We start from the raw sequence: 26,323 nt of genomic DNA on the forward strand, positions 1-26,323 counted from the left end.
GAATGTTACATATTAGCAAAGACACGCTTTATAGTCTCTAACAAATAAAGCAGGTGCTTGTGGGAGTAATTTTTGTTTTAAGGGGAAGTGCAACTAGGCAACCATCCTCTGTCTGTACTAATCAGAGAGAAAAAAGTGGAAGGGGCCCGTCCCTTCAAAAAATTACTCCCTAGGATTCCCAAACCTAGCATCGCCGGGTTCAAGAAAGAATAAGGATTGACCAAGTGAGGTTCGACAAGACAGATGAAAGTCAGGAGCCTTGAACAATAAATGGAAGTAATGCCAGGACTCAGCTATGTGCTCTATGTTCGCCAAAGCACACTGGCATGTTAAGAGATGCTGGGGAAACTTCCATTCACATCTTACTACAGGCAGGGGACACCGTAGTTGATATTATTCTGCTCCCACCCACATGGGGTACACCAAAGTACCGTATTGGCAATAATTGCACAAATATAATGAATAAATTAAACTGCTATATAATTCCTCCCTGAATGTTTTTGCTCGGTTAATAGATTTTAATCCAATTATACGTCACTCACCAGTAAAATCCATGAAGTTCAGAAATGGACATAACAAACATCTGCGAAGTGTTATTTTATATAATGACGACAGAGTCTTTGGGATTCACTGCAAGAAGCGAGAGAGCATTGGATGAGCGGAATGTTTTATCTTACGTTAACGAGGTCAGAGAGTGCATCCTTGTCACTATATGTGTAATGGTCATCTAAATAACCCGTTTACATTAAATTTTTCTACAGAAATGAAAGCGTGCGGGACATGAAAGAGCTAGTTTTTGTTCATTATCAGGAAATTCGCACAAGGCGCATGTACAGTAGGTTATTCTATGCTCAGTTCAGTCAAATACAGCGTCCTTCGCTATTTATTTTGTTGACAAGTTTTGGGACAGTGTCCTCATCCCGATGTGGTGCAGGCTATTTTTAGACACAAGCCGAATGGTTGTGAGCTGCAAGCACCATTTCAACCACTTATCAGCCCTCCTACAATTCTTAAATTGCTGGCAGTACAGGGAATCGAACCGGGGCGACAGCTATTAACACTAACCGTTACATACGGAAATTTTTTAATGAAAGCCCTGTATATAAAAGTGAGTCACTGAATGTTTCTGTTTCATATCCGCTATTTGTCCGCTCGATCGTTGTTACTGCATCAGTAGAAGTCTTCCCATATTTCATCCTTCTTCTTTCTCATTTCTTCCAAAAGTTCCTTTTAGCTCCTTGTACTGGGCAGATTCATCCGTAGTCGTAAGTCTTTTACAAAGGAAGTCTCTCATGAAATTTCATATACTAAACGAGATAGTGCAAATTTAGTTTCACGGAAATATCTCTTCAGGTTTATTCATTTCACTCTCTCTATTTCTTTCGAATCTTGCTTGCTAAGAAACAGCGGCGTAACTGAGAACGGACGGGCACCCCCGCAAAGTAATACCTTGAGCCCCGCTCCTCAAATTCTGACATAGTGCCAGAATTAATTTTCCTACATTAATCACCCTTTCAATTACATTTTCCCCAATATCAGTTACAGAATCACTCTGCTTCTTCGAAATGTCACTTACGCAAACATTGCATTCCGCTGACTGCTGTGTTTCATTCTCATTCCAATTTTCAACCGACATTTCGGACTCAGATTTATTACAATACCTCTTTTAGAACCTCCAACTACACATTTAAAGAAACAATAACATTTTTCACAGATTCTTCCTTTTACGTGTTCTCTTGCGGATTTGGAAACCACTTAAATACTTACATGTACAGCTACTTGAACTACACACGTCACCAAGTCACAGACTGAACTGACCGCAACTGACTCTGAATTACCATCCTGATCTCATTAATTGATGGTCGGATTTTTCCATTTATGAATGATGCAATGTGATCTAGTGTCAGTTTCGAGTTCAACAATAGGGAAGAGATGACCTAATCCGAGCCTACGACCTGCACTAATTGTGGGAAAGTACCAGGGCGGACCCACTGTAGCAACATAGCAACGCGGACTTACAATAAGGTTCAGAGTGTTCATATTCTTGTGCTGGTGTGTGCATGACCCATCCCAGACCAACTCACCTGCCCTGCTAATATAGTCCCCAGTAAGCGGCAACCCATAAGTGACTACTGGTGTTATTTTCATTTTGGATAACATTCTGTCTGTTTCCAGTGAGATCTGATTAACGTGTCTGATGCCGTTTATCGATATAGGCTAATTCTCTTTTCAACATGTTCTGTGAACACTTTTCCTCCAGTCTACATGGTTACACTCAAGCATTTATATTTATCAACTACGGAGATATTTGTGTCATCACATATTAAGTACCTCTGCTTTACGCCTCCCTTTCTGAATACCATAGTTACAGTCTTACTTCTATTTATTTTTATTTTCTTTGGACCATTTTATTAATTTGTTCAACGATTCTTGTAATTTGTCAGGTATTTTGATATGAACATACTGACCGCACAAAGTAATAACATGGCTTGATCTGAAATGGGGGCGCTAATTGGAAAACAGATTTTAGTTCTAGCATGGATGCGTCTAAGAGCAATTCAGAGTTGCAGTATTGTTATCAGAGAATATGCTGTTTTCTTAATTTTGTAGGAGAAGGGGAAAAATCCCCCTACGATATAAGTTGTAACTACATTTTTATAAAGTTAAATATTAAACATTTATATAGCTTCAGTTAACCTGCTGTAATTAGGATCGTCTTAATTGCAGTTTGGATTTGCAGTGTACATATTTAATTAAGTAGTGTGTCGCTTGTTTTTTCTTGTATACTCCCTGTGTAGTTGTTTTGATATGTCCAAGAAAGAATGTGGAAGAACAGAGTGAGGGTAGTGTAAGACAATAACAATGAGCTAAGAGGCCAAAACACAGTATAAGCCAACAAAATTGCGTCTTGTAGTTTAAAGTTTAAAAGAAATGCTTCAGAAAAGGAAATTGACGACGTTGTAATCCGTACGGAAAAGTAAACTGGAGTGTTCACAGCAACTGATGAACGAAGTACACAAATGTTCACGCTAGCTCACCAATGATGCTACAGTATTGAAATATTGAAACATATTCTGTAGACAAACAAATATATTGTGCTGCATCGCGATAATCGACTCATCAATAAGGACGCTAAGAAGCCAGAAATGAATTCAGAATACAATTCAACCTTAGGGACAGTAAGATATCTGATGTAACAAGTACAGGCGCATGCAAGATGAAGATAAAATGATAACAAGTTAAGATTTTTTGATCAGCCGGCTTATAATGCCTATGTATTTTGGACATCGATACAATCCAACAGTAATGCAATCAATCGATCAATCAATCAATCATTGAAGAAATGAACTGGCGAAAGGGTGTTAGTGCCGGCAGTGTCCGAAGACATGTTCGGCTCGCCAGGTGCAGGTCTTTTGATTTGACACCCGTAGGCGACCTGCGCGTTGTGATGAGGATGAAATGATGATGAAGATGACACATATACCCAGCCCCAGTGCCAGCGAAATTAACCAATGTTGGTTAAATTTCCCGAACCTGCCGGGAATAGAACCCGGGACCCCTGTGACCAAAGGCCAGAACGCTAACCATTTAGCCATGGAGCAGGACAATCAATCAATCAATCAATCAATCAATCAATCAATCAATCAATCAATCAATCAATCAATCAATCAATCAATCAATCAATCAATCAATCAATCAATCAATCAATCAATCAATCAATCAATCAATCAATCAATCAATCAATCAATCAATCAATCAATCAATCACCATTGACTCCATTTAATGCAGTCACTTAAAGGGCATATTCCCTATCAGTTGTTTTTCTAGGCTTTTCTTAAATAAGTTCGGAGAATTCCGAAATTTATCGAACACCTCCCTTGGTAACTTTTTCCAACTCATAAATCATATTCCTCTAAAATATTACAGTATTTACCTCAGTTTGTCATCTCGAATTCCAACAGTGCTTGTATTCTGATCTTTCCTACTTTTAAAAGCACAACTCAGAATTATTCCTCTACTAATATCATTCCTGCCATTCCTGCCATATCTTCACTGACAGATCAGTTGAGGTGTTCGACTCCTTTCTCCGAGGTCCTCCCTGGCCGAATTTTGCATCTCGTGTAGGGAATCATCCAGAACAAATCGAAAATTTTTCTTCTATACTTCTTTTTTACAATACAGTTTATGTGATTTGAAAAGAAGAAAACGATTAATTGAGGACCCTTGTAAATTACTTGTAAAGGAACACAATGCAGTAATAAGGCACTTCCCAATTCAGTAGAATTACTCACATTTTTTAAGAACATTAAAAAACATTTATAAATGGCTAACCTGTCCGAGTCTACAAGTACAGATTAATTGTAAAACGAGCAAGCTCCAACTTCTGCGCATCAAACACACTCTAGAATACAATTCTCAGTTTAAAATAAAGTGTTAATTGAATGTCTTAATGCTTTCAACATTTCGGCTCCGGGGTCCTCAACCGGAGGACCCTAGTTCGTTTCTCCGCCTCGTCAGGGATTTTTACATGACCTGACAATTGTTGCGAGGTCCCGTCAGTCTATGTGATTACATATGAGGAGCTATTTGACAGTGAAATAGCGGCTCCGGTCTAGAAAGCAAGAATAACGGTCGAGAGGGTTCGTCGCACTGACCATGCACACCTCGTGGTAGGCCTTACGGAGGAGCAGCGGTCGCTTGGTAGATCCAGGCCCATCACGTCTCTAACGCCTTGGAGATTTAAATGTTTAAAAATATAAAATAATAATTTTGAAAACTGTGTTCGAACACTTACGTGAATATTTAGGAGTATGATATTTTATTGTAATCAAATAACAGTCACATTTACTAGAATGGTATTCTGAACTAAGAAGTGTATTTAAGCTTTGCAGTCGATGAAATTAGTTTATTGTTTATTTCTGGAAACTTAAAATGTGATTTAAAATTGTTTACTATGAAATGTTTAATAAAAAGAAAAATAATAAAAACTGTGCTTTAACACTTGCGTAAACTTTTAGAATATATTTATAGACGATTCCTTTTTGTAAAAATGACGAAACCAAAAAACAAATATATGAATTATAAGAGAGCAATTTTACTGATCCCAACAGTACAGTGAAGTTAAGAAGATCTTCAGAGTTCAAAGAACAACCACCAGGTTATTACGTGGTGACTTTCTAAAAATTAGAATTCTGCTTCTGCACGTCAGGTCAAGGGTTCGGTCAACCCATACCGGGTATTGAATCCAGCTTAAATCCTGGGACAAGGACGTCCGATCAAAGAGCATATGACCTCACTATCGCACGGCCACGATAATCAGTTCAGCTACTACTGTTCTCTCTCGAGTGCTGCGGGGAATGTCTAATACCCGCTGTCTTCAGTATATAAGATAATAAATTACGAACTGTCGTCATGTTCCGCTGCTACCAGCACTGTATATCCTGGTGAGTATTTGGAGATGTAGTACGAAAATGTTTCGGAATATTCTCTTTGTACAGTTTTATTGAATTATTTTGTTAGTAGTGATTCGGGATGTCTTATATAAGCCGGAGAACGAAATACGTTTCGACAACAGACTTGGTCAGGTATCTCAGGACTCACGTTGCTGACCGGTAGCGGCGGGGCAATTCGCAGAGGAGAAGAGAGTAGTTTACAGTCAAATATGAAACTGTCCTCCCGAAGTACAAACGTATCCAGACACCCGTCTGCACCTACAGTAGAGGTTTATCTTACACACACATTATTACTTACAGTGAGAGGAACAGGTTCTGTCAAGAACACATTGTTCTGGTTATCGCTAATTAGCTGGCCATGTGCGATTGTGATGTCGTTTAAATTTGTGAGGAAATACACGGAGATATTCGTTGCTACCTGTTCACTCAACCTGTGCACCTGAAGCACAGGTGATAACTCTCATAAACTGTTGCCAATGTATTTCCCTCAGCAATAGATGCGGTGCGATAACATATTAACACATATATTACATTAACAGCCCTAAGAAAGAAGTCGTATAAGTCTTGACCGCGGAAAAGATCTAAGATCCATTAATGATCACGAATGCAGTGGAATACAAATCAGTGGCACACTTGCATCAGAGAGATCTCTCACTGTTTCCCACATGATCGTCCAAACATTGAAACAATAAGAAGAAGGAAACAGTTCTTTACCAAGTACTCTTTGTATGTGAAGATCTTCAAGGCAGGGAGGTGAAGTACTAGAGAGTTTCAGCATTTTTCTGTACTTCTTGTGGGGCTACGGCACGTTACCCAGTATATACCCCAATAATGAGTGGTCACGAAATGAGTTCATGTCCCGTAAGGCAGCACTAGAGGTTTATCAATCAATCAATCAATCAATCAATCAATCAATCAATCAATCAATCAATCAATCAATCAATCAATCAATCAATCAATCAATCAATCAACCAATCAATCAATCAATCAATACTGATCTGCATTTAGGGCAGTCGCCTAGGTGGCAGATTCCCTATCTGTTATTTTCCTAGCCTTTTCCTAAATTATTTCAAAGAAATTGGAAATTTATTGAATATCTCCCTTGGTAAGATATTTCAATCCCTAACTCCCCTTCCTATAAATGAATATTTGCCCCAGTTTTTCCTCTTGAATTCCAACTTTATCTTCATATTGTGATCCTCCCTACTTTTATAAACGCCACTCAAACATATTCGTCTACTAATGTCATTCCACGCCATCTCTCCGCTGACAGCTCGGAACATACCACTTAGTCGAGCAGCTCTTCTTCTTTCCCTCAATTCTTCCCAGTCCAAACTTTGCAACATTTTTGTAACACTACTCTTTTGTCGGAAATCACCCAGAACAAATCGAGCTGCTTTTCTGTGGATTTTTTCCAGTTCTTGAATCAGGTAATCCTGGTGAGGGTCCCATACACTGGAGCCATACTCTAGTTGGGGTCTTACCAGAGACTTACATGCCCTCTCCTTTACATCCTTACTACAACCCCTAAACACCCTCAAAATCATGTGCAGAGATCTGTACCCTTTATTTACAATCCCACTTATGTGATTACCCCAATGAAGATCTGTCCTTGTATTAACACCTAGATACTTACAATGATCCCCAAAAGGAACTTTCACCCCATCAACACAGTAATTAAAACTGAGAGGACTTTTCCTATTTGTGAAACTCACAACCTGACTTTTAACCCCATTTATCAACACACCATTGCCTGCTGTCCATCTCACAACATTATCGAGGACACGTTGCAGTTGCTCACAAACTTGTAACTTATTTATTACTCTATAGAGAATAACATCATCCGCAAAAAGCCTTACTTCCTAATCCACTCCCTTACGCATATCATTTATATATATATATAAGAAAACATAAAGGTCCGATAATACTGCCTTGAGGAATTCCCATCTTAATTATTACAGGATCAGATAAAACTTCACCTACTCTAATTCTCTGAGATCTATTTTCTAGAAATATAGCAACCCATTCAGTCACTCTTTTGTCTAGTCCAATTGCACTCATTTTTTCTAGTAGTCTCCCATGATCCATCCTATCAAATGCTTTAGACAGGTCAATCGCGATACAGTCCATTTGACCTCCAGAATCCAAGATATCTGCTGTATCTTGTTTAATCCTACAAGTTGATCTTCAGTGAAATAACCGTTCCCAAAACCGAACTGCCTTCTATCGAACCAGTCATTAATTTCACAAACATGTCTAAGCTTACATACCATGCACGTCAAACTTACTGGCCTGAGATTGTAAGCTTTATGTCTAACACCCTTTCCTTTATACACAGGGCCTACGATAGCAACTCTCCATTCATCTGGTATAGCTCCTGCGACCAAACAATAATCAAATAAGTACTTCACATATCGTACTCTATCCCAACCCATTTTCTTTAGTATATCCCCAGAAATCTTATCAATTCCAGCCGCTTTTCTAGTTTTCAACTTTTGTATCTTATTTTAAATGTCATTGTTATCATATGTAAATTTTAATAGTTATTTAGCCTTAGTCTCCTCCTCTATCTGGACATTATCCTTGTAACCAACAATCCTTGCATACTGCTGACTGAATACTTCTGCCTTTCGAAGATCCTCACATACACAGTCCCCTTGATCATTAATTATTCCTGGAATGTCCTTCTTGGAACCTGTTTCTGGCTTAAAATACCTATACATACCCTTCCATTATTCACTAAAATTTATATGACTGCCAATTATGCTTGCCATCATTTTATCCTACTAAGAGTGAACTTACTAATAGAGTTAGCTCCATTAATAACTTCGAGTAGAAAACCATGTATCTGGCCCGTCCTCTTCAAGAAATGCACTTCCATCCTCACTAACAATCAGTGAAGCTAGATTAATTTTGTCTTCAGGTGTCGCCATGCTGCTCCTACTAGTTCTGTTTACGATGATCCTGGAGTCTTGGACCGTCTCCGGACAATGTGAAGGATCTCCAACGTTGAAATTCTCTGTATCCAGCTGGAGGAATGAGTCCGGCCATCGACTTGTAGCGGTGAGTATACTCTGTTCTTATTTGTGATGTATATGTTCTGTTACTGAATGTTCTCGGCGTATCACCCAGCTAAAATGAAACACTGCTAGAAGTTACGTGCAAGAATCAGTCGCACGGCCGCGCGTAATGATCGCTGGTGTATATGATGGTGTAGCCATATAACGCACTTTGATGGATTTCAATGAGCTAGTATTTGGCATTAACAAAAATTTCTGCCTGGGACTCCATCGTATTAAAAGACAGACAATATAAAAGTGTTGTTATTGATTGTTTCATGTGGCGTTGGTGTATTACCATATGGATGGCAGACTGCATGTCATTGAGGTTCATCGGAAACGTAAAATAGGGACACCGACTGATGTTTTAAGAAGTAAAAGAGAGCAACATCCTCTAACAACACTAGTCATAGTGAAAATAATGTGAGGTCTAATCCTGGTAAGGATGAAGATATCGGCAAGAAAAGATATGGGCCACGAAGGACGTGAAAATGAAAGATCCCCCTGGCCACAAAAAACCAGTATAATCACGAACAAGAATTAACAAAGGCTGGCGGTACGGGGCCTATGCCTGACTGAGCTTTTGGAGCCGTATTTGCCAGCGCAGGTTCCCATGTTGACATGTCCTGCACCTCCTTTATATCGCCTCTTACAACTGATAGAGGATAACATGGTGATCTTCTATCGCACCCACAGGAGAGAAAAGGGAGTGAATGACTCGGAACGCCTTTATGAACGGAACAACTTGGAAGTCGTAATAGTAGGAAATTTAACACGCATATCGTATAGAAAAATATTGGTTGAGGAGCCGGACGAATGTGTCAGACACACTTGGTGCCATACGAACCTTCCTACATCCATTGGGGCGCGTTTTGTTGACTAGGGTGAATGGTTTATTTCGCGGTCATAAAACTCACCGAAATTGATGAGGTTTTCCACAACATCATTCTCTAATACCTAATAGTACAGCAGTGGTCATGTGAATATAAAAATTGATTCCTCTTCTTCGTTTATATCGCTGTTCCTTGTCGTGTATCATAACGTTAACATTTATGACTGTTCCAGGCTGAACTGCAATCAGACGAGAAAATGACGGATGGCGTTTCCCTGACGGTAGAAATGTTCACTGACCACTGTGATAACAGCAGAGCACTCATCCTCAGAACACTGAGCAGTAGCAGATTGTCTGAGGTGCAGCAACCTGTCACCACCACTGTAGCACCAACAGGTAATACATTCTTTAGGAGGACTGTGATGACAGCAGAGCACTCATCCTCAGAACACTGAGCAGTAACAGATTGTCCGAGGAGGACCCACCTGTCACCACCACTGTAGCACCAACAGGTAATACATTCTTTAGGAGGATTGTGATGACAGCAGGGCACTGAGCAGTAGCAGACTGCCCGAGGAGGAGCCACCTGTCACCACAACTGTAGCACCAACAGGTAGTATATTCTTTAGGAGGATTGTGATGACAGCAGGGCACTGAGCAGTAGCAGACTGCCCGAGGAGCAGCCGCCTGTCACCACCACTGTAGCACCAACAGGTAGTATATTCTTTAGGAGGACATTAATGACAGGAGCAGCAACCTGTTATCACTACTGTAGCACCAACAGGTAGTATATTCTTTAGGAGGACTGTGATGACAGCAGAGCACTGAGCAGTAACAGACTGCCCGAGGAGCAGCCGCCTGTCACCACCACTGTAGCACCAACAGGTTTTATATTCTTTAGAAGGACGGTGATGGCAGGAGCAGCCACCTTTCACCACCACTGTAGCACCAACGGGTAGTATATTCTTTAGGAGGACATTAATGACAGGAGCAGCAACCTGTTATCACCACTGTGGCACCGACAGGTAGTATATCCTTTAGGAGGAATGTGATGACAGCAGAACACTGAGCAGTAGATGACTGCCCGATGAGCTGTCACCTGTCACCACCACTGTAGCACCAACAGGTAGTATATTCTTTAGGAGGACTCTGACGACAGCAGAGCACTCGTCCTCAGAACACTGAGCAGTAACAGACTGTCCGAGGATCAGCTACCTCTCATCACCACTGTAGCACCAACATGTATACTGAGAGTCAACTCAAGACCTTAGCGGTCCCTTTGATGTTAGTCAGACTTCTGGTCGGTGAAAAGGCTTCCGCAGCGCCAAATTGTTCCCTAGGTTTGTTACTTGTTTCTTAAGTCAGGAGCTTTTTTCAGTTTCGTTAGATATTGTGGTGAACTGACTTGATGAATCAAAAATTTTTGCCCTGTATAAATATGAAAAATATATCACAGGTTGTATGTTATTCGGGTTCGTTACCAACTCTTATATTTCATGCGTAGATGGCTATGAATAGTTAATGTTCTCAGTGGTGTATGTAGCAAAATAAAAATTATTTAATATGATATTGATATCTTATTGCACTGTGTACTTAGTAAGCTTTGTTCGAGTTCATTCCATTGCTGATGTGTTCGCATAATATGTGCGACGTTGAAGATCGATCCAAGAAAACTGTTGGCAATACTGGCTGCAACAGCATATTCAGCATTCATAATGGCTGCCAGCTGTGAGCAAGACGTGTGTGATGCTGTGATGCTTGAGTCCCCTGTAAAATACATTAAAACTAACAACAGTGGAGAAAAATTGAGTAGGAAATCTAAACCAAATTGTTTTAAAGGTTTACAGTAGCCTACGAGATTAGAATCCGCTGTGGACTGTGGAAGACGTGAAAAAGTCTGCGCAGCTGACCGGCGCTTCTGTGTACAGTGTTTACGCCGCTCGCTTGGAATTTAAACTCCACGGAAAATCCAAGTCTCCATCGGAAGGTCCATGTGTCAGCTCAGTTCAAACTATGCACTCGCCGTAAATAAAACAGGAAGGGCCTAAACACGGTATGGTTATAGGATCCTTGGCGTATTCGATAATGATTATAATAATAATAATAATAATAATAATAATAATAATAATAATAATAATAATAATAATAATAATAATAATGTTATTTGATTTACGTCCCACTAACTACTCTTTTACGGTTTTAGGAAACGCCATAATAATAATAATAATAATAATAATAATAATTTGTACTTTACTTTATATTCGTAACCGCCCTCTACCTGCAGAAATGTTGTCATGGGGAGATCATGAGTTCGTATTTTTTACCTTCCGAATGACGAGACTACAATATTTACAACATTCCTGGAAACATTGTATTTTGCAATCCCACTCACGGGTGAGTTTTCAGCCACTGTCACTGAGAGGCGTTACACGAGAGCATGCGCCTCATACAAAATGCATTATGGAATAAAAATAAACCTTGCTTCTCTTGCCTCGGTATTCGTCAGTAATCTGTAGGTTTTACATGGTCAATATAGGAATAAATAGGTACAGCTATGTGAAAGGAGTGATTTCGTTTGATGCTTTATTATTTCAGAATGAAGTACTTGTCAGAGAGACGCGCGGCGTTAATGATAAGCTGGTTGTGACGGAGATAGAGAACGGAGACGGGAAGGGGGAACAGGGGACGTGCTCACATGCGGAAGGATACTTTTCCTAAGCTCTTGACTTGAATTTCAGTATAGTATATTCTTTAGGTGGACTGTGATGACAGCAGGGCACTGAGCAATAACAAACTGCCCGAGGAGCAGCTACCTGTCATCACCACTGTAGCACGGACGAATAGTATATTCTTTAGGTGGACTCTGATGACAGCAGAGCACTCGTCCTCAGAAAACTGAGCAGTAACAGACTGCCCGATGAGCTGTCACCTGTCACCACCACTGTAGCACCAACAGGTAGTATATTCTTTAGGTGGACTCTGATGACAGCAGAGCACTCGTCCTCATAACACTGAGCAATAACAAACTGCCCGAGGAGCAGCTACCTGTCATCACCACTGTAGCACGGACGAATAGTATATTCTTTAGGTGGACTCTGATGACAGCAGGGCACTCGTCCTCATAACACTGAGCAATAACAAACTGCCCGAGGAGCAGCTACCTGTCATCACCACTGTAGCACGGACGAATAGTATATTCTTTAGGTGGACTCTGATGACAGCAGAGCACTCGGCCTCATAACACTGAGCAATAACAAAGTGCCCGATGAGCTGTCACCTGTCATCACCATTGTAGCACGGACGAATAGTATATTCTTTAGGTGGACTCTGATGACAGCAGAGCACTCGTCCTCAGAACACTGAGCAGTAACAAACTGTCCGATGAGCTGTCACCTGTCATCACAATTGTAGCACGGACAGATAGTATATTCTCTAGGAGGACTGTGATGACAGCAGGGCACTGAGCAGTAACAGACTGCCCGATGAGCTGTCACCTGTCACCACCACTGTAGCACCAACAGGTAGTATATTCTTTAGGAGGACTGTGATGACAGCAGGGCACTGAGCAGTAACAGACTGCCCGATGAGCTGTCACCTGTCACCACCACTGTAGCACCAACAGGTAGTATATCCTTTAGGAGGACTGTGATGACAGCAGGGCACTGAACAGTAACAGACTGCCCGATGAGCTGTCACCTGTCATCACCATTTTAGCACGGACGAATAGTATATTCTTTAGATGGACTCTGATGACAGCAGAGCACTCGTCCTCAGAACACTGAGCAGTAACAGACTGCCCGATGAGCTGTCACCTGTCATCACCATTGTAGCACGGACGAATAGTATATTCTTTAGGTGGACTCTGATGACAGCAGAGCACTCGTCCTCAGAACACTGAGCAGTAACAGACTGCCCGATGAGCTGTCACCTGTCACCACCACTGTAGCACCAACAGGTAGTATATTCTTTAGGAGGACTGTGATGACAGCAGAGCACTCGTCCTCAGAAAACTTAGCAGTAACAGGAGGAGCTGTCACCTGTCACCACCATTGTACCACCAACAGGTAGTATATTCTTTAGGAGGACTGTGATGACAGCAGAGCACTCGTCCTCAGAAAACTTAGCAGTAACAGGAGGAGCTGTCACCTGCCACCACCACTGTAGCACCAACAGGTAGTATATTCTTTAGGAGGACTGTGATGACAGCAGAGCACTCGTCCTCAGAAAACTTAGCAGTAACAGGAGGAGCTGTCACCTGTCACCACCATTGTACCACCAACAGGTAGTATATCGTCGTTGCCGGGACGAAACCTCCTATGTGAAATATTTTAGCTTAGAACTTTGGCCGATAATGTTCTGTCATCTAAGGTGCAATATTGTGTGGCAGTTGTCAAGGCATTCTCGCTCTTCATAACGTATGTGCTGCGGGTCAGTATATCTCCAAAAATAGTATCACATAGGAGGTTTCGTTCCGGCAACGACGATATTCTTTTTGACGACTTTGCTGCCAGGAGCCCAGACAACCCTGTAATTGACGCGTTTTGTAACCGTAGGTATAAAAAGGAAACCCACAGTCTTCTTAATTCCTGTCTTACTAAACACATGTACTGATTTAATGGTTTAATTTTCTTATTCCGTAAAGGTGGTTTATACAAGTAACACAAATATTGTACACTTGTAAAGGGGCACCCTCCTCAAATATTTTCAGATTTCGATGCTTAAAATTCTCATCGAAAGTATTTTGAAAATAAAATATACACCTTCGTTGGCTATCCTACCTTCACAAAAATCAAACGGATACGTTTCAATTTTAAACGCTATGAGTTAGCACTCTCAAATATCCCTGTTGTTTCAGATCAACAGGTATGTGGTTAATTATAGGAGTGCTTAAGGCTTAAATATCTAGCCATAGAAGTTGACTGAATTTATTGAAATATACTATTTGCAGCTATTAAAATTTCACTCATGTTTGAGTTTACCAACCGTCACAGCCTGAACTCACTAATGTAATAGTGCACATTCTCTTGCGCTCTCCAACATGACCTCTCGTAACACAGCATCATTCACAGGGGTGGTCTTTATTCAACTCACCGCACTTCCCGTAACCAGGACCATCTTACTCGCTATTGACTAACTGGCTCACGACTCTCTCCTAACTCACACGCGACTGACTCGAGACTGAGTCAAACGACACTGATTCCACTAGTCAAGCAAGACATTTTCGCATTTTATATCTCGAGAACATTTTAAGTGCCTTCTCTGTTGTTACTTACCTTCCAGGGTTTCAAGGTAGTTTCCGTCTCGCGACTCTCAAGAATTCACCGGGAAGATTGACTTACTCTCTGCTGGTCCCGCATACATTTTCGTCGTTGAGCCGGGACTACCATCTCTCACCAGCATTGCATCCTCCTCCTATACTCTCGTCCTACTTTCTCAGTTAATGTGTGAATGTTGAGCAGCAGAAACGTATAGTAACGCATACCGTAAAGCAATTGTTCGGGAGAAATGATTAAATAAACTCCACAAGATGAGGAATTCGTATTTTACATGATACTGTCTGTAGTCTTCCGCTAAGGGGAGAAGGACGGACATTACTTGATAGTCCGACACTCACCTCCATTCCAGGCAACAATTCGTTCCTATATTATTTTAGAAAGAGTACGGCAAATTATTACTAATATCTACGTACAATCAGTTCTGTACAAGAAATGTTATTGTATAGCTTCAAATAATCGTAATTACTGGGATGATACAAACTGACTGAGGTGGCCATCCATGGAAACGCGAATTGACGGTAGTTGGCATGAGCCTCTGTGGACAGAGAAAAAACTGAATGGGCTTTAGAAAACCACCCAGTGTGAGTCTCTCACCAATGACAGTCATGACAGCTTAAATATTATTGGATCTAGAAACAAGTAGTTAAACTACGAGAATTGCTCAGCTTAGGAGAAGAGATTTTAACACTATAACGAACTTTTATCATTCCGAAGCACTTTTATTCACGTCTCATTGGCTAGGCAGCGACACTTTGGAATCATTAACACTTCCTAACTTCCAGAACATATGGAACCTGACAAAGGTCTCTTGATAATCTGAACCAGAGGGGTAAAAGCGCTAACTAAATAATTTTCTATCAATGTTACAATTGGTCAATATTTCTTGTGAAGGAAATTTATTTTTGCCATCTACAACACACTATTGTGAAATGAAGAGTCCTAAACAACCGTGTCTATATCATCTGCACTGAAAATTGAACTTCAGTATTCGGTTTCGAAAATTCTATATCATTTATTTATTGTGTTTTCATTAGGAAGTGTATTAATTCCATTGCCATCAATTCACATCGTAGAAGCGTAGGGGAGCAGCATTCACCTTTACATTTACTGGAATACGTGGAAAACCTGGTTGTATAGGGTGAGTTGCCGCTATCATTTTCGCTAATTCACTATACATCTAAGTACTGTAAATGCCGTCATTTCTGTTTCATGTTTATTAAGGTAATGGTAACCTTATCCTATATCCCACATCAGCTTCCACAATGATGATAATATTTAACAGATGATGGGTCAGCTAATGCGTGAAAAATACGAACCACAGTGAATGAGGAAATGACTAGAGCTGTATAGTAACACTGTCCTGAAGAATAGTACCTTCCTATCTGGTAAGGGGTCTGAACAAAAGCAGTGTTGCAATTCTTCTTATAGGGCCGACTACTCACAGAATTTTGTTGACCATCATTGTGTAAGTTTTTCTGTATTACAGTTGCCGTAGCTATCGTACATATCAACTAGCTGTTGGAGGTTCTTCGTCCAGGACAATCTTCTGCGACCTCACCTACGATTCTCTTCTACGATCATTTGCAGCTCCGCAGGCTGTACAGTGACATATCGATACAACGGTATCGCGAGGAGAAAAACATAGTAATACGGTAGAGAGAGTAATCTTTATAAAGGATAATGTATTATCAAATCAACTAGTGAATATTGCATGATATTAACTACCTGCCAAATTAAATCGTTTAATTCCCACTGATATGAGGTTTTCTACAACAGAAGCACAAATGAAATACGAAATGACTCCCTATCTATGCCAAGCAGAGTATATTGATACGAAGGAAAATTAGTATTTGGGGAAATAAGTAGATGCTGAATGCAAAGAAACGCAAGCCAAAACTAAAAAACATATTAAAACATCAAATTTGTCAACGAGGTAGAGTGTGAACTACTGTTTTAAATTTGAGCTGAAAGTATAGGAAAATGTATCGGTGATTTGAGATATGTATATTCCTAAATGCTCCCCTCTTGCTCAACAACTGAAGGGAAAGCTTCAGTTTCCATCAATCCATCGCAGTCCCTGGTTTCACAACATTGTGTTCTCTGCAAACAAATATTTCATTGAAATTTTGTTTGTCTGGTGTTGAACCACTAGCGATGCAGCATATATGTTATTTCATTTTGGCTTAGATTTCTTTCCAATCAACATCTATTTATTCTCACAAATACTCATTTTCTTATCATATCAATATACTCTGCTTGGCGTTGGTAGGTTATTGTCATTTCGTATTGTATTTTTTGTTTCTGTTGTGAGAAACCTTATATCAGGAAATGTGTTGATTGACAGCGATTTTCTTTGAGTACTTTCATTCCATTTTAAGGATCTTAAAAGCTCTGGATGGTGTCGCTTCTTAAATGGCAGCACCAACTTAGTTCCGTACTTGATTCGCAGTTGAAGTCTTCAAAAATCTTTCAGTGAAGGTCTTGATCTGTAGAAAGGAACCAAATGCTCACAACCAGTCATTTTTATTCAATATTGTGGAATAAACCCACTGAAAATTGATGCAAGTCAGAAATAACATTACATGACCTTCCTGTTGTCCACAGTAGTCGTTTCTTCATCTATCTAGTTTCATCTTTGTCATGATGGGACTCTCGTTAGGTGTACGCAGTCAGCATGAAACGATCTGGTTGTCTCGACTTGTTGCTTCATGTTACTGTACATTACTATACCTGATGTGTTTGAATGTGGATGTTAAAATTGTAGTCACTGAGTTGGCAGTAGTGAAACATGCTAGTGTACGTGAGCCTAGGTGTCTGGAAAACCTTCTGCAGGTCCACCTAGCTACGAACTGCATTCCTTTTCTTATACTTTAAAGCGTTCTAATACTGTTTGGTACAGGTTTTATACATACCAATAGCTCTTTTCACTCTTAATAGGCGAGATACAAAAAGATAGTTCAGAAATGATGGCGCATAGCTCTTTCTCCTTTTCAGTGCCTCAATAAATCTTCAATAATCATCCCCACATTGGATTGTAAACATAGTATTGCTATTATCATTCACATAGTGTCCCATATCAACATAATTTTTCCTTTTTATTTAATGATGAAAACAGGAGATTGTAACTCGCTATTTAATATTCAATTGTTTAACATTTCTGGCATCATTTTCAGTACACAAATTCCCATTTACTATTGATATTTTGTCATATCAGTTTATATCCCAAAACGTCCCATAATCAGCAATTAGAAACTGATGATAATAATATATACGAATATTTAAGATGTATATTGAATACGACGTAACTGAGTGGATAATGTTTGGCAAATTATTTCTATATCAGAGTAAGGTAATTTTTATCTAAGTGAATTGCAACGCAACAGCGGGAAAAATACAGTATGAACGTTGAAAGTGTAATACAATTGTATTCTGACATTTTAACATTCATTAACATTCATGTATTGACTTTTTCATCATCAGTTGTACCACTACCGGGCTACCATCACTTTCCCGATTATGGATATTACAAAATTCTTCCTAATAAGATGAACTGGAGAGATGGAGTGGAGGCTTGCCGAAAGGAAGGCACTCGTATGCTGCTCCTGGGGTCCCAGGAAGAGTTTGAGACTCTGTACAAGTGGGCTGGATGTTGTCCATGGGTTGGAGTACACCGGGAGAGTTCTTCAGGACCTTGGATGAATGTCTTAGGTAAGTCTCACACCTCATAATTCCGTATTACAGCAATTTCTTCTTTTCCTGAACAGCGCACATCTCATGTATCAAAGCTTGGAAAATTACCAGGCATTATATTGTGTTCGTTTTCAGTAATAGCCGGAAGAACATTTCGGTTTTATTTAATTGTTTTATCTACGGTAATTAATCTGTAAAGTAGACCATCTTCTGTTAACAATGCTCTTTAAACCTCCACCACTACACAGAACTCTACCGTGACCGCCCTTCTCTCTCACACGCACATTCCTCAGTTTCATCTCTCCTCGGTGCATTTAACAGTCTCCGTGATCGGAATCAGGGGTTAAACTCACTTCGTAATTTCTTGAATTAGATGTAATCATAGAAAATCATGCCAGTGTCAAACATGTCATACGAATGGGACGGAGAGGTTTATAGACGCTAAGCTGCCCTTGCAGCGATGGAGTGAACGAGAGTTTTCGTACCACCCCCTTTTCGTAGATAATAAATTACTGAAAGGAACACACATAATCATTCGCAGCAGAGACATGCGCATAATAGTGCCATGCGAAAACAGGGCACTGTGCCGTGAATCCTCGACCAGAGCGAACATCGGCAACAGTTCGGAGTTGAACTGGCGTCTCCTAACTCGAGGATACAACTACCTAGGGAAACCCAAGGTACTTAATGGAGGAAGGGATGCTTAACACATAAGATTTACTGAAAAATAAATTTTAAAGATTAGGGCGGGCCATATTGTTGAAGATAAAAAAAGGGATGGAGTACGTACTTCCAAGCATACATATAGTTTCTCAGTGGAGTGGAATTCAACATGTCGCAGCAATATAAATACGAGTCGTGTAATATATTGCAATTTTCTACATCTCGTTTAAGACATTAATGTTCCTTCTCGATTGAAAATACGTCCATCAATATGTGGGCTGAAAATTTCACACTTGCTTTAGGAAAGTGATAAAGGCCAAAAGTATAATAATTTGTAAAGATGAGCCCAATAAACACGACCACTTAGAATGAAGTCGAACAATTCAGTTTCCTCGAGAACCAATATCAATAACATGAGGGAAAGTTGACGAAATAAAATGCCCCAGACGCAAAAGAGATCAAGGAACTGTCATGGCAATGTCTACATTAAAAAATGGAGGGCCGCCTAAACATAGATAGGGCAAGGATAAACATGAAGTGTTACCATAGCTACGAATGGGAAAGTCAAAATAAGTGGACAGAGAAATGACACTCATAAACAAACGTATGGATACATAAGAGTAAAAGGAAATGAACTAGAAAAAGTTCTTTTGTTGGTTGTGAGTGTTATACAGTCCAATCGTCGCAGACCCTCCCAATTCCAAGCAGAGATCACAGTAATGGAAGAGCAGTGCCATTTTTCATATCGTCGTTCAGTAAAAGCGGTTGTCACATATTCTAGGTATAATAAGATTTACGTCCAGTACAAACATTGTATTTCACCAACGCACTACCGTACCCAACACCTTCAACACGAAAACCTCCAAGAATTATAACCTTGCCTCTAGCAACAGGCTTCGAAGGATACACCCAACATTTTATTATCCAAGCGCGTCATAGAGACAATTACAAAAAAAAAAAATATGCCTTTGGACCGATCTCATAAAACATTCCTGATGCTGGGAATCAAAATTCCGTCTCCATAAAGGCACATATCAAACAATTACACAAACCCTCAACCATACAAAATAGCACGTACACGAGGTGCTACACCAAGAGGCAGCTAAGTAAAAAATCAGAACGAGGCAACATCACGTCCTAAAGTCAGGTTAGATCCATAGTTGATAAAATAATAATGAGCAGTGTCCAAGCAACGTTAAAAAGTAGCTATGGTAACCACGCAAAAGGAAGGGCAAAAGAGGTTACTGTAGTAAGAGAAAGATGTTACATACGCGATCTGCTGCTGCTGCTGCTACTACTACTACTACGAAACGTTCATTCCTCTCCTGAAGGGGAAGGCGGGCCTCTTAGACGGTTACGCCGTCTCTCAGGCCGGGAGATTTGTTGCGGTGAACAACATGTGCGGAGAAAGTGAGGGGGTAGCCTATACTACGAACTGTACCGGCATCCGTCTTAGTGCAGGAGAATGGAAAACCACGGAAAACCATTCTCAAGACAGCCGACAGGCGAGGCCAGGCGAGAAATGCATCACTGTGCCCCAGGACCGTCTCCCGAATGCAGAGGCGTTGAGCCACGGTAGAGCCGTGACCACCTCTCGTCTGCTCTGCTCGCTTGGCCGGTCAGAGTGCAGAGCATATGGGACAACAACCCACTCTGCATCTACCGACCACGCGATCTGCAGCATCTCAAGAATAAAAAATGAACAGATCGTAATTCAACAGCGAGTATTCACATTTTAAATCGAACAAAACACCACAATAGTAAAGGAAAGCAATTCGGTAACTTATCGCCTCCATTTTCTTCTTGGATTAGTGTAAAGTGAAATCAAAGAGCAATAAAAGGCAAGACAAGGTAAAGAAAACTATCTCCGACACAAGATGGGACACCTATGCCATCTATTCACACAAAGCGAAAGGAGGATGGATACAAGTACGTTGGACGATGTTATTGAACTGAGTTCCAGTCAACCCAGAATAATAATGAACCACGATACTGGCGTAGCCAGGAGGGTGGGAGGGGGGGAAGTAGGGCCGGAGGCCGGGCGCTCCCAAAATATTTCCTGAAACTAGTGACCATCAGCCGGTGTTTAACGTACGGTACGAAGAAATTAAGAACTTATGCTGAAATGTTAAATTAAATTATATTAACAAAGAATCAACTATCAAGACACAGTAGGGCCACACATAATTCTCCATGTCTGTACTGCTTGAAGGAGCTTGAATAAAAGAAAAGCACTTATGATTGTGATGCGGGGGTATTCCCCTACAGAGGCCTCAGTATTGGAAATATAACCACACGTTGACAAATGTCAAGAGATGACGAGAAGGGCAGTTAGCAAGGGATTACTCTGTACCCACCAAGATAACGGAGGCCACGGCTGAAAACAGTTGCAAGCTTACAACATAATGTCAGCTTTTGTAGCTCGGTTCCTGGAAACAGCAATATGCCAGAAACCCTGGCACAGCATGGTCGCGATTACCGGGTTGTACCATGGTTGAGAGATGTTCTGTATTTAAGTCGCGGTATTGGTAAGACTGTGACAGGATTGGGAACTGAACGTTAGTTTCTCATTTTGTGGCATATTAGTGACCGTTTTGAAGAGGAAACCTTTTGTCATAAACAAGCCAAAACCCGGTAAGTTACGAATATTTGTATTCTAACAGCAGCACTAGCATCCAGTATCTATACATGATGGCGGATGCGTTCCTAAGTTCTATAACTAGGCATGTCTGGTTTGTCAAACGCTAGGGGATTGATTGGAACCTCAAAGAGTAACATCGAAAATGAGGGTAACTATTTTGCAATTGGCGGGCGTGATAGCTCAGTTTCAATGGTTCTATCTTCTCTCAAGACGGCCGAGGCTTGAAGCGCAGTCAATGCATGGAAACGTTTTGAAGTGGGAAGTCACGTTCTACTGATTCGGTTTATACTTAAAACCGTAGATCACGTCGCAAACGATGATAGTATTTAAAATTCCATGAACCCTATGCTTACTTTTCTTTAGTACATTTGAACCATAACGACATCACTTATGGTGGTGAATTTCGCGTATCCAACCAATCTTCGGGTTTACCGTGTACCTTAAATGGTGAGTGGATTGAGTGGCATACCCAGAAAGTAAGTCCAGGCCAGTAGCGTGGATACCACTTTTCCTTGGGACGGGGTTGTGAACAGAAAGCCGATGCTACCGAGAGAGGTCACAGATCTCCAGAAGGGATTTCTTTTTATCATTACGTATAATTGTATACAACAATCGAAATCATATCTTCTGAACTGTTAACATAAGCCGGCTGCGTTATTGGAACTGAACGTAAAATTAATAATATAGTTCTTCGTTTCTGAGGACATTGAATCTTCATTCAATTTGTCTTCTTTAAGAAAAATGGAACCACTTTGGTACTACGTCCCGTGAATGTGTACCTTCCTGGTCAAAGACATTTCGATTATTGGAGACTCAAGGCCAACTACCCCGTGTACCGAGCTCAATAGCTGCAGTCGCTTAATTGCGGCCAGTATCCAGTATTTGGAGGATAGTGGGCTTGAACACCACTGTTGGCAGCCCTGAAGACGTTTTTCTGTGGTTTTCCATTTTCACACCAGGAAAATGCTGGGGATGTACCTGATTAAGGCCATGGCCGCTTCCTTCCCACTCCTAGCACCTTTCTGTCCCATCGTCGCCATAAGACCTGTCAGTGTCAATGTGACGTAGAGCAACTTGCACACACACAACTCTATTGCACCAACAAACAAGGCTGGATCTTCCCCATCCCATGTCTTTCTTAACTATGTCAGTGTCGGGGATAAATGCAGGGTGCCTTAAGGGAAATTCTATAATAAGCAAACCTAAGAGTAAACCGAGAAAGAAGTGACAACCCTGCAAGTCTCCTTAGCTTCCAGCTTGTTCTTCCGTACGGCCTCGTGCATTTAGGACGGCTGGAAAAGGTACATCTTAATAAATTCTTTGTAAAAACGATAACAGTACCTGTTTATAACAATAAGTACAAGCACCTCCTTTTCATGTGGCTCAGTTGGTTGAGTCACTGTCCTTCTGAGTCCGAGATTACAAGTTTAAATCTCAGCTTGGGCCGGTAGTCCTTAAAAGGGTGTTGTGACGGCAAGAACTCCGTGTCGTTGCCTTCTGGCACGCTAAAATATACATACATATATTAGCGTTACCAAACTGTAACTTTATACTGCTATATTCTGTATCCCAGACTTCCGATGGAAACTAGTAGGAGAAGGTAAATGCTACCTAGCATATATTGTGACAGGTATTCTTCTTTACCAAGTAGCACAATACATATGCCCATACTCCTTGAAAAATTAAAACCTACAGCCTGTTTTCCATTCAAAGACTGGGTCAGGGATGTAATGAATTAAACCCCCCATCTTGCAGCGAGGATAGGATTAGTGCCGGCTGCCGAAGCCTGTAGCACTCCTCTCGGGCAATGATTAATGACTGACAGATGGAATGAAATGATAATGGAGAGTGTCGCTGGAATGAAAGATGACACGGAAAACTGGAGTACCCGGAGAAAAACCTGTCCCGCCTCCACTTTTTCTAGCACAAACCTCACATAGAGTGACCGGTACTTGAACCACGGAACCCAGTGGTGAGAGGCCGACGCGCTGCCTCTTGAGCCACGGATGCTCTTATAATACCCATACCACTTACGTCCTATAAATATATATATGTTCGTGTAAGTTCGTGCGTGTGTCTGTGTGTGTGTGTGTGTGTGTGTGTGTGTGTGTGTGTGTGTGTGTGTGTGTGTGTGTGTGTGTGTGTGTGTGTGTGTGTGAAAACCGTATTTATTCTAAACCAGAATATTACATCTTTATTCAACTATGCATTCTTGCATTCGCTTCACTTATACTCAGAATATATGAAATGCTGCAGTTATGTTGGAAAGGGAATAGCAGATGAAGATAAGGGCGTATGCAGTGGTTGGGGGGGGCGTGGTGGCAAAGAGTCCAGTCATACTACGAGTTTTAACAAATCAATCAATCAATCAATCAATCAATCAATACTGATCTGCATTTAGGGCAGTCGCCCAGGTGGCAGTTGCTTTCCTAGCCTTTTCCTAAATGATTTCAAAGAAATTGGAAATTTATTGAACGTCTCCCTTGGTAAGTTATTCCTATCCCTAACTCCCCTTCCTATAAATGAATATTTGCCCCAGTTTGTCCTCTTGAATTCCAACTTTATCTTCATATTGTGATCTCTCCTACTTTTATAAACGCCATTCAAACTTATTCGTCTACTAATGTCATTCCACGCCATCTCTCCGCTGACAGCTCGGAACATACCACTTAGTCGAGCAGCTCTTCTTCTTTCTCTCAATTCTTCCTAACCCAAACATTGCAAAATTTTTGTAACGCTACTCTTTTGTTGGAAATCACCCAGAACAAATGTACTTTTAATACGCATTTTGTATGTAATGCATATTATTGTTAGCTTCCAAAATCCTCACGAATCCACCACTCTTACTAGGAGCCAAGGCCACTAATTTCCTTATTATATATTTGATAGCACCTATTTGGACACCCACCAAAATAAAAATCCGGATGAACACCTACCGTAATTCCCCCCTCCCCAATCTGAAATTCTGTCCACGCTACTGATTACCCAGGTTAAGGTAAATACATGTGGAGGCACATTTGACATTGCTTCCGGTCATTCCTCAAAGAAAACGTTTTACAACTCATTCTTCGGGTTGATGCACGTGACAGACTGCAATTAGTGTGTATTCCCCTGGAAGAATTAAGCGTATTCATTTCGGCATTAACATGTCTTATGTTGCAAGTATAAATACTGTGCAATATCTTGGCAGCCAGTACATTGTATAAGCAGCATTTCAATACAAATAATAAAAAGCTGAATACGGGTCGTTTCTGTTATACTGTCCTCCACTTAATCTGCAGTCCTGTTTAATACACGGTCATAAACTATCCCTGACCGGGCGAGTTGGCCGTGTGGTTAGGAGCACGCAACTGTGAGCTTACCCCACTGTCGGCAGAACTGAGGATTGTTTCCCGTGGTTTCCTATTTTCACACCAGGAAAATGTTAGGAATGTACCTTAATTAAGGCCACGGCCGCTTCCTTCCCAGTCCTATCCCATCGTCGCCACAAGACCTATCTGTGTCGGTAAAGCAAATTTTAAAAAAACAAATCCCTGGAAGAGCATTTTACTGATATGCTGCGGTGTTGTTAATGAAACACTTTCTTCTACTCTATTGTGTTGTTTGCTGTTAGACATTCGATCATGTTGCATTCACTTCTTTATGTGCCAAAAAACATGGAAGTTAGGTCAAGATCCACCCCCTAATAACGAGGTTAGTAACAGAATTTACTTTACTTCACAGATCAGAAGATGAACTCCACAGACTTCTTCGGCTGGCTTCCCGGATATCCAAGATCTGGAGAATATAACTGTGTGCTGTTTGACACTATATCCAACAAGAAGGGGACGAGTAACTATCCGTGTAGTGATTCAAGAAAGGTTATTTGTGAACAAACACTGTAGAGTGCACACAGATGGAGCAGCGTTGTGTGTTGCTTCCTAAAACATGTAATAAAGAAACTGCATTCAATAATAATTGTTATTTCATAATACCGCGGTGCAGTGGCTTCCTGCGTTAATTTGACTAGTAATAATTTAGACGAAATTTTAGTCGGTGAAGGAAAAACTCGTATTAATACCCATACGGCACGTATGATTAAATTCTTGAACTTACTATATATAATTGGCAGGCTTATTCTTCCACCCTTGATTTGAAAAATCTTGTTGAAATCCTTAATGGAGGAAAGTAGCTTTATCTATGGCAAGCGTTGGAACTACATTTAATCTGTTTTATTCCATTATTTTTCCATAAGTACTCTTTTGTGTACTGACATTACTTTCAGATTCAATATTGCAATTGAATATATTTACTGTTCCTGATTTACTTTACAATCATATTGATGTGAAGCTTCAGCACACGTGTTAAGCTGGTGTGGTTGGAAGAATGAGAAGTGAGAAAACTGGTAAAATTTCTCACAATTTTCTTAAACTCCTCCAGGGTCATTACATGTTTTTCAGGTGCTATGATTCTAACACAGCTGACAGAAGACAGCTCAAATGACCGATAATTTAATTACAGAATGGACAACTGGAGTGTTTCGTTAGAAATATCAGCAGTCTTCTCAGAAGGTGCGTGATGTATAGCATTATTCATGATCTTTCTACTACTGTTGCAAAATATAAATTCTGTGCAATATCTTGGCAGCAATTGTATAAGCAATATTTCAATATAAATACAAAAACTGAATAGGGTTGTTTCTGTTATACGGTACGCATTTGGTTGTCCTC

At 40.6% G+C, this 26,323-nt stretch overlaps 1 protein-coding gene across 1 annotated transcript; it reads left to right on the forward strand.

The window, feature by feature from the left end:
• The first annotated feature begins 5,431 nt into the window (after positions 1 to 5,431).
• On the forward strand, positions 5,432 to 26,026 carry LOC137500599 (uncharacterized). Its single transcript, XM_068227545.1, has 5 exons — positions 5,432 to 5,444; positions 8,377 to 8,516; positions 9,578 to 9,740; positions 18,101 to 18,328; positions 25,338 to 26,026. Exons 2-5 carry the CDS (start codon positions 8,385 to 8,387, stop codon positions 25,496 to 25,498), a joined length of 684 nt encoding a protein of 227 aa, XP_068083646.1. The 5' UTR covers positions 5,432 to 5,444; positions 8,377 to 8,384; the 3' UTR covers positions 25,499 to 26,026.
• The last annotated feature ends 297 nt before the right edge of the window (positions 26,027 to 26,323 follow it).

Source organism: Anabrus simplex, chromosome 4, assembly GCF_040414725.1.
Source record: "Anabrus simplex isolate iqAnaSimp1 chromosome 4, ASM4041472v1, whole genome shotgun sequence".
In the NCBI taxonomy this organism is placed as follows: Eukaryota; Metazoa; Arthropoda; class Insecta; order Orthoptera; family Tettigoniidae; genus Anabrus; species Anabrus simplex.

Bases quoted from the DNA above. Each gene is read 5' to 3' on its own strand.
- LOC137500599 (XM_068227545.1), top strand. From the start codon at position 8,385: ATGCTGCTCCTACTAGTTCTGTTTACGATGATCCTGGAGTCTTGGACC. The intron at 9,741-18,100 runs GTAATACATTCT...TTTCATCATCAG, and splicing joins CACCACTGTAGCACCAACAG to TTGTACCACTACCGGGCTAC. The intron at 18,329-25,337 runs GTAAGTCTCACA...TTTACTTCACAG, and splicing joins ACCTTGGATGAATGTCTTAG to ATCAGAAGATGAACTCCACA.